The sequence below is a fragment of the Mobula birostris genome, chromosome 5, assembly GCF_030028105.1.
Source record: "Mobula birostris isolate sMobBir1 chromosome 5, sMobBir1.hap1, whole genome shotgun sequence".
NCBI classification, from domain to species: domain Eukaryota; kingdom Metazoa; phylum Chordata; class Chondrichthyes; order Myliobatiformes; family Myliobatidae; genus Mobula; species Mobula birostris.
This window is the reverse complement of record NC_092374.1, coordinates 87,976,951-87,990,834: the sequence shown is the minus strand read 5'-3', so window position 1 is coordinate 87,990,834 and position 13,884 is coordinate 87,976,951. Positions and strand designations below refer to the sequence as shown.

General features: G+C 48.3%; 1 protein-coding gene across 1 annotated transcript in view; it reads left to right on the top strand.

Moving 5' to 3' along the window:
• Positions 1–13,884, top strand: part of LOC140197290 (chloride channel protein ClC-Kb-like) — a 130,245-nt gene that overhangs the window by 66,157 nt on the left and 50,204 nt on the right. The window contains exons 13-15 of the mRNA XM_072257227.1: positions 7,287–7,382; positions 10,072–10,285; positions 11,946–12,079. Coding sequence (XP_072113328.1) covers positions 7,287–7,382; positions 10,072–10,285; positions 11,946–12,079 — 444 coding nt within the window. The remainder of the gene's footprint in view (positions 1–7,286; positions 7,383–10,071; positions 10,286–11,945; positions 12,080–13,884) is intronic.

Sequence of the window (13,884 nt, the reverse complement as noted above, 5' to 3'; positions counted from 1 at the left end):
CTGACTGGAACTCAGAAGAATGAGAGATCTGCGAGGAACATATAAAGTTATGAGAAATAAATAAGATAGAGACTAATAGGATAGAGGGAAAAGTTGTTTTCACTGGTAGGTGAGCCTAAAACTAGGGGAGTTGGCTTAGTGTTTCAGAGGAGTAGAATTAGAATGGAGATGAGGAGAAACTGCTTTTCCCAGAGAGCAGTGAACCTGTAGAATTCTCTGCCCAAGGAATCAGTAGAGGCCTCCTCATTAAACATATTTAAGACATAGTTAGATTTTTGCTTAGTAGGGGAACTTCAGTTCAAGATGGTGCTGATGAATCTCAGACACTTCTGGCTAGAGCCCAATGAAATAGGAAAACATCTGAATACTTTGTTAATCGCTCTTTTTCTGGCAAACTATCGTCATAACCCATAGGCCTGTAACTTCCCTTTGGACATGAAGGCAATGGAAGCAATTCCATGTGGCAGAACTGAGGCGAGGTGAGGCAGCGGGCCATAGCTGAGAGCAAGGAAGTTCGGAGGTTCAATTGATTTAAGCACCGGGCCAAATTAGAAAGGTCAGGTACAGGCTGAATCGAGGTGGTGGAGGATCCAGGCCTCAGAGAGTATCAAAGTGACTGAACCCGATGATTGGATGATGATTTAAGCACCGGGTCACATTGAAAAGGTCAAGGAGTCGGGACCCGAGGTGAGGGATGGGCCGGTTCAGCTCGCTGCTCTGCAACGTTTACTTGGCTCTGCGCCGAATTACAGGTCTCGGACTCTCTTTGTGGACTTCAGCTCAGAACGCTATTTACTTGCAGTTATCGTTTGCATGATTTTTTTTTGCTGCAATTTGTGGCATTTGACAGTGTTTTATTTAATGGGTTATTTTGGTTGTTTTGTGGCTGCCTGTTAGGAGCCAAACCTCGAGGTTGTATCACGTACGCATACTTCGATAATAAAGGCAGGCGGATGGAGCAAAGTCCATCGCCAGATCAGTTATAATCTTATTCAGTGACAGAACAGGCTCGATGGGCCAAATGGCCTGCCCCTGCTCCTATTTCTTGTCTTCTTATAACTGGAACATGGACTCCTTCCGGTGCAGAAATGGCAGGTGGTACGGGTGTCCATGAACCAACTTAAAGACCTGTTGTGTCACATTGCTCTGTCCAGTGCTGTCCACCCCAGATTCTGATGTAAAGGCAGGGAAGAGTCCAGTGTAGAGAGACCTCCACAGGGAACATGTAATGTGTCTGGAATGCAGGCATGGGTATTGGAATTGGTTTATTATTGTTGCATGTACTGTGATACAGTGAAAAGTTTGCACACTGTAGAAATCAGATCGTTACACAGTGCATTGAGGTAGAACAAGGTAAAGCTATCACAATGCAGAATAAAGTGTAACGGCTGCAGAGAAAGTGCGGTGCAGGTGAACAGTAAGGTACAAGATCATAATAAGGTAAATTGTGAGGTCAGGAGTCCATCTTATCATTCAAGAGTTGGATAACCATGAGATCCGAGCTGTCTTTGAGCCTGATGGTACGTGCTTTCAGGCTTTTGTATCTTCTGCCCGATGGCGGGGAGACAAGAGAATGTCCGGGATGGGTGAGGGTCTTTAATTTTGCCAGCTTCTTCACTGAGGCATCGAGGTGTGTAGACAGAGTCCACGGAGGGCCGGATTTGTGTCCACAATTCTCTGCAGTTTCTGGTGATAACGGGCAGGGCAGTTGCTGTTCCGGGCTGTTGTGGAGCCTGACAGAACGCTTTCTGTGGTGCATCAATAATAATTTGGTACGAGTTGACGGGGACATGACAAATTTCTTTAGCCTGTTGAGGAAGTAGAGGCATAGGTGAGTTCTCTTGACTGTGACATCAACATGGTTGGAACAGGATGCTCTAAGTTCATTCTTAGGAACTCGAAGCTCTCAGCACCATTGATATAGACAGAAGAGTGTGCACCACCAATCCCTTTTCTTTTGCTAACATTGAGGTAAAGGTCGTTGTCATGACGCCATGTCACGAGGATCTCTACCTCCTTCCTGTATTCTGACTCATCATTATTTTAGATAGGACCCATATCTCCTGCAGTGCACCTGGAGTATTGTGCGCAGTTTTGGTCACCAAATTTGAGGAAGGACATTCTTGCTATTGAAGGAGTGCAGCATAGGTTCACAAGGTTAATTCCCAGGATGGCGGGACTGTCATATGTCAAAAGATTGGAGTGACTGGGCTTGTATACGCTGGAATTTAGAAGGCTGAGAGGGAATCTTATTGAAACATATAAGATTATTAAGGGATTGGACACGCTGGAGGCAGGAAGCATGTTCCCGCTGATGGGTGAGTCCAGAACCAGAGGCCACAGTTTAAGAATAAGGGGTAGGCCATTTAGAATGGAGTTGAGGAAAAACTTTTTCACCCAGAGAGCGGTGGATGTATGGAATGCTCTGCCCCAGAAGGCTGTGGAGGCCAAGTCTCTGGATGCTTTCAAGAAAGAGATGGATAGAGCTCTTAAAGATAGCGGAATCAAAAGGTTATGGGGATAAGGCAGGAACTGGATACTGATTGTGGATGATTAGCCATGATCACAGTGAATGGCGGTGCTGGCTCGAAGGGCTGAATGGCCTACTCCTGCACCTACTGGCTATATCACTTGCAAACATTTAGATCAGGGGTTCCCAGCCTGGTGGCCAGGGACCCCTTGCTTAGTGGTATTGGTCCATGGCATTAAAAAAAGTTTGGGAACCCCTGATTTAGAATGGAGCCAGAATGGAATCTGACCACACAGTCATTATCGAGCAGAAGGACAAGGGGCTGGAGAGTGCACATGAGCGCCCATACAGGAAACGCCTCTGCACGGCATGCCAATGACACTGAGGCCGTTCCTGGGAGATGATCTACGTTGTGTGAGACTGGTTTCGGTGGAGGGGTTTTGGGGCCTGGATCCGATGAGTAATTCCAGCCAGGTAACTTTCAGCCCTGTCTAGACCGCCCCTCCCCCCCCCACCCCGCCCAGCCCAGCACGACAGCCATTGTGACAGGATGTCCAGAGATTTTGGCCACGGGCCCTCATGCCTCTGCCATCTGATCTGTCCCTTCATCCGTCCAGCCAGAGCACACCCCTCAAAAGATGGGGGTACGGGGGTTCACTCTGAATGGAGGTGACTGTGTCCCAGTGTCTGAAAAGGGCAGGCAACTCCCGCAGAGCAGTGCGGCTGATGCTCACCATTGGGAGCTGCGTGTCATTCAGCCCCTGCTGGAAGGAAATACAGTCAGTAAATTAAATTGGTAAATTGGTTTACTATTTTCACATGTATCAAGGCACAGGGAAAAACATTGTTTTGCATGCCACCCATACAGGTCATTTCAGCACATCAATGCTTTGAGGTACTACAAGGGAAAACAAGAACACAATGTTAAAAAGTTAGTTTTGTTTGTCACACATACAACCAAACATACAGTGAAATGTGTCCATTACTTCAGATCAAACCAAACAGGATTGCACCACATACAGTATACATGCCCTCCATCAGTCTAGGTCAACCATCAATGTTGAATCCTAGCTGTCTAGATACACAAGCCAGGGCAGTACAATATGGGGAGCAAGCTGTTGCCCATGTAGCAAGCTCCCCTTCTCCACGCATCTGATGAACCCAAAGGAACAGCAGAGACCGATACAGTTTGGCACCAGCAGCATCGCAGGAATTTCCAGTCAGTGTTGAACTCAACGTAGGACTGTCTTAGGAACCTCCGCTCTGGATATTTCCATCGGGGCTTACTCCCGAAGTCTTCCCCATGAGTGGGTATAGCCGCAAGGCAGCGGAGGTTTGAGATCAGAGTTTTCCTTCTCCTAGATGAGCTGTCAACTCACAGCTGATGAGCGTGACTGGTTTTATGGCACCAGTAATCCGCCTTTGCCCCTTCTCCTGTCAGTGGAAACAGTTCTGCCGGGCTTAGTAGCTAAGCCTCACATAAAGGTCAGGAGTTGGACTTGGTTGTCAGAGGCTATTTGAGACGCACACCATTGGGAGCATTTAATAGGTAGTGGGAACTTATCCCCATTATCACTCCCAGCTATAACAACCTTAAGAAACCAATGGTGTCAACATAGCATGCCCACAACTCACTAACTCTAACCCATATGACTTTGGAATGAGAGAGGACACCCACATGGTCACAGGGAGAAAATGCAAACTCCTTAAAGACAGCAGTGGGAATTGAACCTGGCACTGTAATCTTGTTGCACCATTACAGAGAAAGTGCAGTACAGGCAGACAATAAGGTGCAATGAGGAAGATTGAGAGGTCAAGAGTCCATTTTATCTGGAAGAATGCTCTACATACAGGTATCTCTGAGGAGTCTTCAGGTGGTTAGTCACCACCAGGGTTCAGACATTCACCAGTGATAGACATCCTCCTCAGTCAGGAGACTCCGAGCTGGGGCAGGGACCCAAGTGCGTCAGCTCACCCAGAGGAGAAACCCACTGCTTCTTCTGGAACCTGACACCAAGGGCTAAAGAGACCCACATGTGCCAAGCATGGAGGTGACAGGTTGTTCCTGACCATTAGTTGGTTTCTGTGAGAAAGCACTCACACCAGTCCTGCCCAGCACCCCAGCCAGGTGGTAAATCACACCAGTCCTGCCCAGCGCCCCAGCCGGGTGGTAACTCACACCAGTCCTGCCCAGCGCCCCAGCCGGGTGGTAACTCACACCAGTCCCTCCCAGCGCCTCCAGCTCCTACTCAGTTTGCCGGCCAGTCTTCCTCAGTGGGGCTTGGGTGAACTCCCAGATACAATGGGTACGTGATTCTCCACGCAAACAAGCTCATCCGTGCCAGCAGGGAGTCTGCTCGCCGCTGACCTACCAGGAGTCAGGAACACTTCTCCCTGTCGATCCATGCTGACACTCACAAATCTTCTGCAGGTCGACAGGATCTGTGACCATGAGGAGCACCTCACTGGCCACTCGCCAAACCTACACAGAGCCAGACCAGTCAGTCTCCTCTAGCAAAGGCAGAAGAACCAGTCACAAATGCAGCGACTCCCCAGAAAGGATCCACACCATCAAGCATCTCCTGGTTGAGGGAGAGAATGTTGACTGACATACCAGCCTTCTGCGGAAGGTGACCAGATCTTGCACCTAATGTTGTCCTGACAGGACCAGCCCAGGGCTGTGTGAGACTACTCGGGATGGATCTGAAGGGCCAGCATGCAGTGCAGATACAGTACTGTGCAAAAGTCTCAGGTACATATATGGCTAGAGTATCGCCGCCTCAGTATAGTGGGTACCTGCCAATATAATCAAAGACATTACCCACCCCAGACATTCCTCTCTTCTCCTCTCTCCCATCGGGCAGAAGATACAAAAGCCCAAAAGCGCATACCACCAGACTCAAGGACAGGTTCTGGTCTGCTGTCTTGAATGGACCCCATGTACGATAAGATGGACTCCTAACCTCACAATCTGCCTTGTTATGATCTTGTACTGTATTTAAAAAGGATCTAGTGCTTTCCTGGCATATAGGATGAATAAACCCTTCTCGGGCTTCCAGCCAGGTACAGGTATCGATTTTAATTAACCTTTCGATGACAAATTCTGCCATCTTCATCAGTGGTTACCCGGAGAAACTGGCAGTAGCAGAACATTGCATCCGCAATGGCCATAGCATTGACTTCAATGGCACAAAACGACAGTCCTGCGCCAATGGCTTTTGGGACCGCCTGGTAAAGGAAGCCATGGAAATAAAATCAGAGGAAATTTTAACGAAGATGAAGATCTCGCTGTAAGTAAGAACTGGAATACAATTGTAAACAAGGTGGGACAGCGGAAACTGATTGGATGAAGACTAGTTAATCAGGGGACGGGATGACAAAGGTATAAATACCACCGGACTAGACATGTCCAAGCATAATCCCTGATGAGGATGGCAAAGTCTGTCATCGAAACGTCGATTAAAATCGATACCTCTACCTGACTGGAAGCCCAAGGAGAGTTTATTCGTTGTTTACCTACACTGCATTTTTAGGGGTGGTATGGTAGCATAGATCCTGTATGGCTCTGAAACCTGGAAAACAACAATGAAGACACTGCAAAGACTGGTTGCCTTTTATCAGTCAGTGCCTGAGAAGGATTCTAAACATCAGATGGATGACAGAGTAACCAAACAGACACTGTGGGAAAACGCCAACCAGGAATTCATAAAAATACAAATACGCAAACAGAAATGGAGGTGGATTGGCCACACCTTGAGGAAGCCAACCAAAAGCATCACCAGGCAGGCATTAAAATGCAATCCCCAAGGAAAGAGGGAAAAGGAATGCCCAAAGAACACATGGAGGAGACATGTTGAGGACGAAATGGGGATACTCCTGGTCTACTCTCGGGAGGCTAGCTTAAAACTGAGGACGATGGAGATGGGAGGTCACCAATGGCCTAAGCTCCACTGGAAGCTAAGGGCCAAGAAGGAAAAAGAATGGTAGCATAGCGGTTATAATAACACTTTACAATGCCCGTGGCCAGCGTTCACTTGCCACTGCTGTCTGTAAGGAGATTTAATGGTCTCCCCATAACTGTGTGGGTGACCTCTGGTTTCCTCATACATTCCAGGAAGTAGGGGTTAGGGTTAGTAAATTGTAGGCATTGTACGTTGGAAGCATGGTGATGCTTGCAAGCTGTCCCCAGCACAACTTCAGACTGTGTTGGTCATTGATGCAAACAACACATTTCAAAGTTCAAAGTACATTTATTATTATTATACAACCTTAAGATTTGTCTCCTTACAGGCAGCTACAAAGCAAGAAACCCAAAAGAACCCAGTTTAAAAAAAGGACCAACACCCAATGCGCAGAGAACGAGAAAACAACACACAAGTCATGCAGACAGTAAAAGCAAGCAGCAGCATTCCAAACCAAGTTGAGTCCACAGCAGCTGGAGCAGGCCCATAACCTCAACCTCAGTTCATCACTTAGCAGGGCAAATCGCCCCAAAACTCGATTTCACTCTATGTTTCAATGTTTTGATGTCCTTTCTTGTACCTGTTACACTTTATTCTGTAATGGCTCCCTAATATGATAAATTGGATTCTTGATGTACCTCATTTTGACCTTGCACCTTCTTGTCTACCTGCACTGCACCTTCTCTGTATTATGCATTATGATAGCATTACCTTGCTCTACCTCAATGCACTGTGTAATGATTTGATCTATGAACAGTTTGCAAGACAAGCTCCAGTTCCCTGGCCTGGGGCTGGAGACTGGCTGTAATCGCATTAAGTTACCAAATCTCCTGAAACACTCTCCCTTTTCACAGGTGCAGGACTTGGGCGGCTGTATGGGGAAATAATGGCAAAGATCTTTCCAGAAGGAATTCAGATCAAAATCACTCCTTCGGGATATGCACTGGCGGGTGAGCAACCCTCTTTGTGTCAGAGTTGGAGGAGAATTTCAGAATCAGGTTTATTATCACAGGCATATGGTGAAACTTGTTGTTTTGCAGCAGCGTTATAATGCAATCCTTAAACACAAGAGATTCTGCAGATGCTGGAAATCCAGAGCAACACACACAAAATGCTGGAGGAACTCAGCAGGCCAGGCAGCATCTATGGAAAGGGAAAAAGAGTCGGTGTTTCAGGCTAAGACCCCTTCATCAGGACTGGAAAAGAAGGGAGGAGTAGCCAGAATAAAAAGGTGGGGAGGGGAAGGAGGGTAAACTAGGTGAGACAAGGTGAGGGGGGAAGTAGGTGGATGGGAGAGGGAGAATGAAGTGAGAATCTGGAAAGTGATAGGTGGAAATGTCATACAGGGGACTCTGGAAGCGGACCCAAATGCAAGACACAGACACTGAAGTACTAAGAACCGGACTATAACCATAAGAATGCTAGGGAAGTCAGGAAGCAAGGATTGATCAGAGGGAAATCCAGGAGAGAGCAAAGCATAGTGGGAAGAAGCGCAGCTGGACACGGACACAGGCCCTGGACGAGACTAGGACTCAGGGCCTGGGCTAGGACTTGGGCAAGAAACACGGAACCCAGACGAGGAACTAGGAACAAGGAGCTTGGACTAGGAACTCGGAACTCCGGAACCAGAGCCTGGACAAGGACCCAGAACCTGGGCCTTGGTTGGGACTCAGAACCCAGGTCTCAACTCGGAACCGGAACCCGGGTCTAGGCTAGGACTCGGAACAAGGATCTTAGCAAGGGCAGGATGTGGTTATAGGACAGTACGAGGAATCTCCAGCACTGGGCTGGGTGAGGAACTCCTGGGCTGGGCAAGGCACCAGAACTGGATGAGGACACAAAGCTCAGACTTGGACAGGGCTGGAACATGACACCTGGACTAGGTCTTGGAACACAGGAACACAGAGCCTTGGACTGAAGCACAGGAAAACAGAGTCAGGACCCCTCTTTGGGAACAGGACATAGGGCCAGGACTCGTACACGGAACACAGAGCCAGGACCCCTCCTTGGGAACAGGCATAGGGCCGGGGCTCTTCTTTGACACGGACGCTAAACACAGGAACACAAAGAGACAGTTCCAAACTCAACAATAGATAGCTCTTTAACGTGGTGTGGCAAGGCTCCAGTCTCACTCTGGCGGTTGAACTAGACGGCGATACATGCGAGGACGCAGACCAGGTTGCAGGCAAGGTAGCAGGCGAAGGTAACAGATGAAGGTTAGTGCCAAAATAACTGTTGAGATAAACTGCCAAAGTAACTGCCGGGGATTCAGAAGGGAGGAGAGAGGGGGTGAGAGAGAGAGAGAAAGAACAGTCCAGCACTCAACGATAGAATGTTCCTTATCTTGGCGCGACAAGGCTCCAGTCTCACTCTGGCGGGTCTCTAATGCCAAACTTCCTGGAAAGAGTTCTGTAGCCGAGCCTCTGGGTGTGGGTACTGACGGGGACTGAGACGAGGAATGATGAGGTTTCTGACGGGGATTCGGAAGGGGACAACCCAGCAAAAGAAGCTGAATCCTGAAGCTATTTATGTAGCCAGCCCAAAACGAGAATCAGGCGTCTCAATCAAGGCACCCAACGGAACAGGGGAAAACAGGAAACCCCAGAATAAGGATCAACAGACCTAACTGTGAACCGGAATGCGGACTTCATGGACCGGACCATGGCAGGAAAAGGTAAATGACTGAAGAAGAAGGAATTTGATAGGAGAAGAGAGGGAAGGAGGAAGGGATCCAGATGTAGGCATTAGGCAGGTGAGGAGAAGAGAAGAGGTGAGAGGGGAGCCAGAATGAGGAATGGAAAAAACAGAGGAGAGGGGAGGATAGAAATTACCGGAAATTGATGGTGATTCCCTTTTTATATTGGCTTTGTCTTCTCTTGTCAGCCACGGTTGCATCATCCTGCCTTTAGAATATTTGTTCTTCTTTGGGATATGTCTATTCAGCGCCTTCCGAATTGCTCCAAGAAATTCCATCCATTGTTGCTCTGTCATCATCCTTGCCAGTGTCCCCTTCCATCCATTTTGGACACCTCCTCTCTCATGCCTCCGTAATTCCCTTTACCCCACTGTTAGACTGAGACGTCTAGCTTTATCTTTTGCTGCTCAAATGCAAATTGCATCATTCTCAAATTAAATATTGGTTATATTTAAGGCAGAAGTTGCCATTCTTGATTCGTCAGGGCATTAAGGGTTACGGGGGAGGGTGGCAGATTGAGGCTAAAAGGGAAAATGGATCAACCATGATGAAATGCTGGAGCAGACTCGATGGGCCAAATGGCCTGACTCTGCTGCTATATTTTATGGTCTCGTTGTGTTATTCCTTCCAACCTGAGAGTAGAGGAGGCCATAGATGTCAGAATGGAAACCATTTTAGTTTCTCTAAATTCCAGTCTTTCTCTCCCTCCCTCTCCCCTTTCCCCTCTTCCCCCCTCTCCCCCCTTACCTTATCTCCTCCTTTCATTCCTTCTTCCTCTGTTACTCACCATTCCTACCATCCTGCAACCCTTCCTCCCCTGCTCCACCTCTCCCCTGCTCCTCGTCCTTCCTCCCTCCTCTTCTCTCCCTTTCCCTCCTTCTCCCTCTCTCCCCTACATCCACCCTCTCTTTCTACCGCCTTCCATCCCTTTCCCTCTCCTGCAGGGGCTGCTGCCTATTCCGGAGCTGTCACCCACACCATCTCGACTGCCGTGCTGGTCTTCGAGTTGACGGGCCAGATGTCCCACATCCTGCCGGTGCTCATTGCTGTCCTGGTGGCCAACGCCATCAGCCAGCGCTGCCAGCCCTCCTTCTTTGACGGGATTGTCATTGTGAAGAAGCTACCTTACCTGCCCAAGCTGACTGTGGGCAAGAGTGGGTGAGGCATGGAGGGAGCGCGTTCTGAGGGAAGGGGGGGGGTGAGGTTGGAAGTATCATCTGCCCCAGCCCTCTCGTAACCCTCTCGTCCCCCTCTCGTCCTTTGATTCTAAAGGTCGGGGGGGACAGGGTTGGAGATATGAACCTCCACCTCTGGTCTGGAACTGGTGGGCAGTGCTGAGAGAGTGCCGCCCTGCCAGAGTGTATCCCCCCAGGTGAGATGTTACCCTGTCGCAGCTTGGATCCAATCCACGCTATTTCACCGTGATCTCGGATAATATTTATCCTCCCCTCCCCAATCCCCCAATCAATATTGGGCAGTTCCTGTTTGTGGGATCGGGATATGCACTCATTGCTTGCTGCGTTGCCTGTGTTATAATACTGTCTGCTCTTCATAGAGGTGGTTCTCTCCTCACTAAACTTCATCAGATAGCCGAGGTTGTGGAAGGCTGATGTTAATGGAAGTATTTCCGCTTACGTGTGAAACTCTCCACTCCGTGTGAGTGTGAACAACAGTGTGTGTAGTCAAGTGCCACGTGTGATCCAGTTGTGTGTTTGTGTGATCCTGTGTGTGTATCACCTAAAGCGTGTGTGTGTGTTTAAAGGTTCATTTTATTGTCAAAGTATGCACGTACAATACAACTCTGATATTCGTCTTCTCCAGATAGCCGTGAAATACCGACCACCCCCCGACAGAAAAGAAGAGGAAACAAAACTCACAAACCCCAAACCCCCCCACCCCCTTCCGTCCCACATAAAACTAATGGATCGCTCCACATGGAAAACAGAAGCTGGAACGACAAACCTGGAACATCCAACCTCCTCCCTCACACAAAAAAAGTGAACAGATTGCCCACACAGAAAACAGCAACTAGAACATCAAACCTTAAATGCCCAACCCCCTCCCTCAAACAAAAACTAACAGATTGACCACACCCACCCAGAAAACGACAGCTAGAACATCAAAAACCCCAACCACCCAACCCCTTCCCTCTCAGAAAGGAACGGTGCATGTGTGTGTGTGTGTGTGTGTGTGTGTGTGCATGTGTGTGATCTAATTTATATTTGTGTGGTGTGATTATTTGTAAATGTGTGTGATTATACACAGTATATGATATAAATGTGTGCATGTCCTGTATGATATGAGTGTTTTGTGTGTGGTGTGCCTGTTCATTCATGTACCTGTGATATTCTGCGTTTGTGGTTGTGTATTTGTCTGTAAGTGTTCAATAAACATCAAACTGAGCTAAATTTGCCACCTCTTACGGTCAAGATTCCTGGTGACCCTGCTCTACTGGGGCCTGGGTCCCCCTCCTGAGCACTGCCCAGTTATCAAAGAAGCAAAAAAGTAGAATATTATGATTCTGCAAATCTGGAATAAAATCAGAAAATGCTGGAAACGCCCAATAGGTCTGGTGGCATCTGTGGAGAAAGAAATAGTTAACGTTTCACCCCTGAACGATCAATTCAGTTTCTCCCTCCACAGATGCTGTGCAGCCCTGGCATCCTCGGCTCTCAGTGTCCCCACCCTCCCCCCTACTGATCTGAGGTATCCCATGAATAACGCTTTCCTCAGCGAGGAGCAGAGGGAGCAGAAGGTCAGAGGGACCAGGGGAGCCACCTGCCTTGAGCACTGATGCTGAGGCTGTTTGTTAACACAGCGCCCACGACATCTACGCAGAGGACTTCATGGTGACGGACCTGAAGTACATGGCAAAGGACCAGAAGTACAAGGACGTCCGATCCCTGCTGAAGAACAGTGAGCTGAAGCAGTTCCCCCTGGTTGACTCCACAGGTACATACAGCACACCACTGGGCTTGTTATTACTGTTGCCTGGTGTGAAATTTGTTGTGTTTGCAGCAGCAGTGCAGTGCAAGTGCATAAAATCGCTGGAAATTTCAAAATAAATAAATGCTGCAAAAGAAAGGAACAGTGAGGTTGTTAGAGTTCATGAATCCATGGAGCCGGCAGGTCTGAAAGTGGCTAGTTCTCTCCTTCCTGCCATTGGGCTGCTGCAGTCACGACCTCATGTTAATCTGCTTCAGGCTGGGATAAGTCAGCGTGTATGGAGGGCAGGTCGGCGGATTGGTAAGGAGAGGCAGCTCTGGAGCTGAGCTGCTTCAATCCTGGCCTCCGGTGTGACATACAGGGTGGGTCGATTAATGTAAATTTCCCCCCTAGTTTGTGCGTTGAGGGGTAGAATCTAAGGTGAGTTTGGCGGACAATGGCGAATATATGTTTGATGATGTGCCAATCAAACATGCAGTGTGTCCTCTATCAGTCGAGGCTTTATACTTCTTAACGTGAGTTTAAAAGAGGAATTCGCTTTCACAGAACTCAATAAGTCAATAACAGTCCACCCGAACTTCCTGTCAGAGGAGGGACTCAGCCCAGTATGTGACCCCAGATACTCAACTGCCACCCAATAGGAGTCTCATAAGCCTCTCAGCTCAGGGGCATTCAGTGAGGGGGCAAGAATTAGTTGGATTATCAATTATCCACATTCCCATGAATAAGACAAAATTTCAGCAAAGACCTTGAATGTCTGGGACTTGATAAAGCAGGGAAAGGGAGAAGGCCATCAAGGCTGCTCCATAGAAGAGGTTCTGTGGATATTGGAAATGCTGAACAATGCACAAAAGTGCTGGAGGAACTCAGCAGGTCAGGCAGACTCTGTGGAAAAGAGTAAACATTCAACGTGTCAGATCAAGACCAGTCATCAGGACTGGAAAAGAAGGGCAGAGGTCAGAGTAAGGTAGGGGGAGGGGAGGAAGAAGTACAAGGTGGTAGGTGATAGATGAAACCAAGTGATGGGGAGGGGGGGTGAAGTAAAGAGCTGGGAAGTAGATTGGTGAAAGAAACAAAGGGCTGGAGAAGGGAGAGGATGATAGCAGAGGACAGAAAACCATGGAAGGAAGGGAAGGTGGAGGAGAACCAGAGGGAGATGACGGGCAGGTAAGAAGAGAAGGTGTGAGAGAAAAACAAGAGAGGGATATGGTGAAGGAAAGGAGGGGTACAATTACCGAAAGTTCAAGAAAGTGATGTTCATACCATCAGGTTGGAGGCCACCCAGATGGAATATAAGGTGTTGCTCCTCCAACCTGAGTGTGGCCACATTGGTACAGTAGATGAGACCATGGACTGACATGTTGGAATGGGAAGCAGAATTGAAATGGGTGACCACCGGGAGATGCTTTCAGGCTGAGATCCTTCATCAGGAGCGGAAAGGAAGGGGCAGAAGCCAGAATAAGGAGGTGTGGGGGAGGGAGAGGGGGAAGGAGCACAAACTGACATGTGACCAGGTGAGCTGGGAGGTTATAGGTGGAAGAAATAAAGGGCTGAAGAAGGAATTTGATAGGATAGGACAGTAGACAATAGAATAAAGGGAAGGAGGTGGAGAGCCAGAAGGAGATGATGGACAGGTCATGAGATGGTGGAGGAGAAGAGGTGAAATGGCAACCAGACCATAAGACAAAGGAGCAGAATTAGGCCATTCAGCCCATCAAATCTGCTCTGCCATTCAAACATGACTGATTTATTATTCCTCTCAACCCCATTCTCCTGCCTTTGACACCCTTACTAATCAAGAACCTATCAAC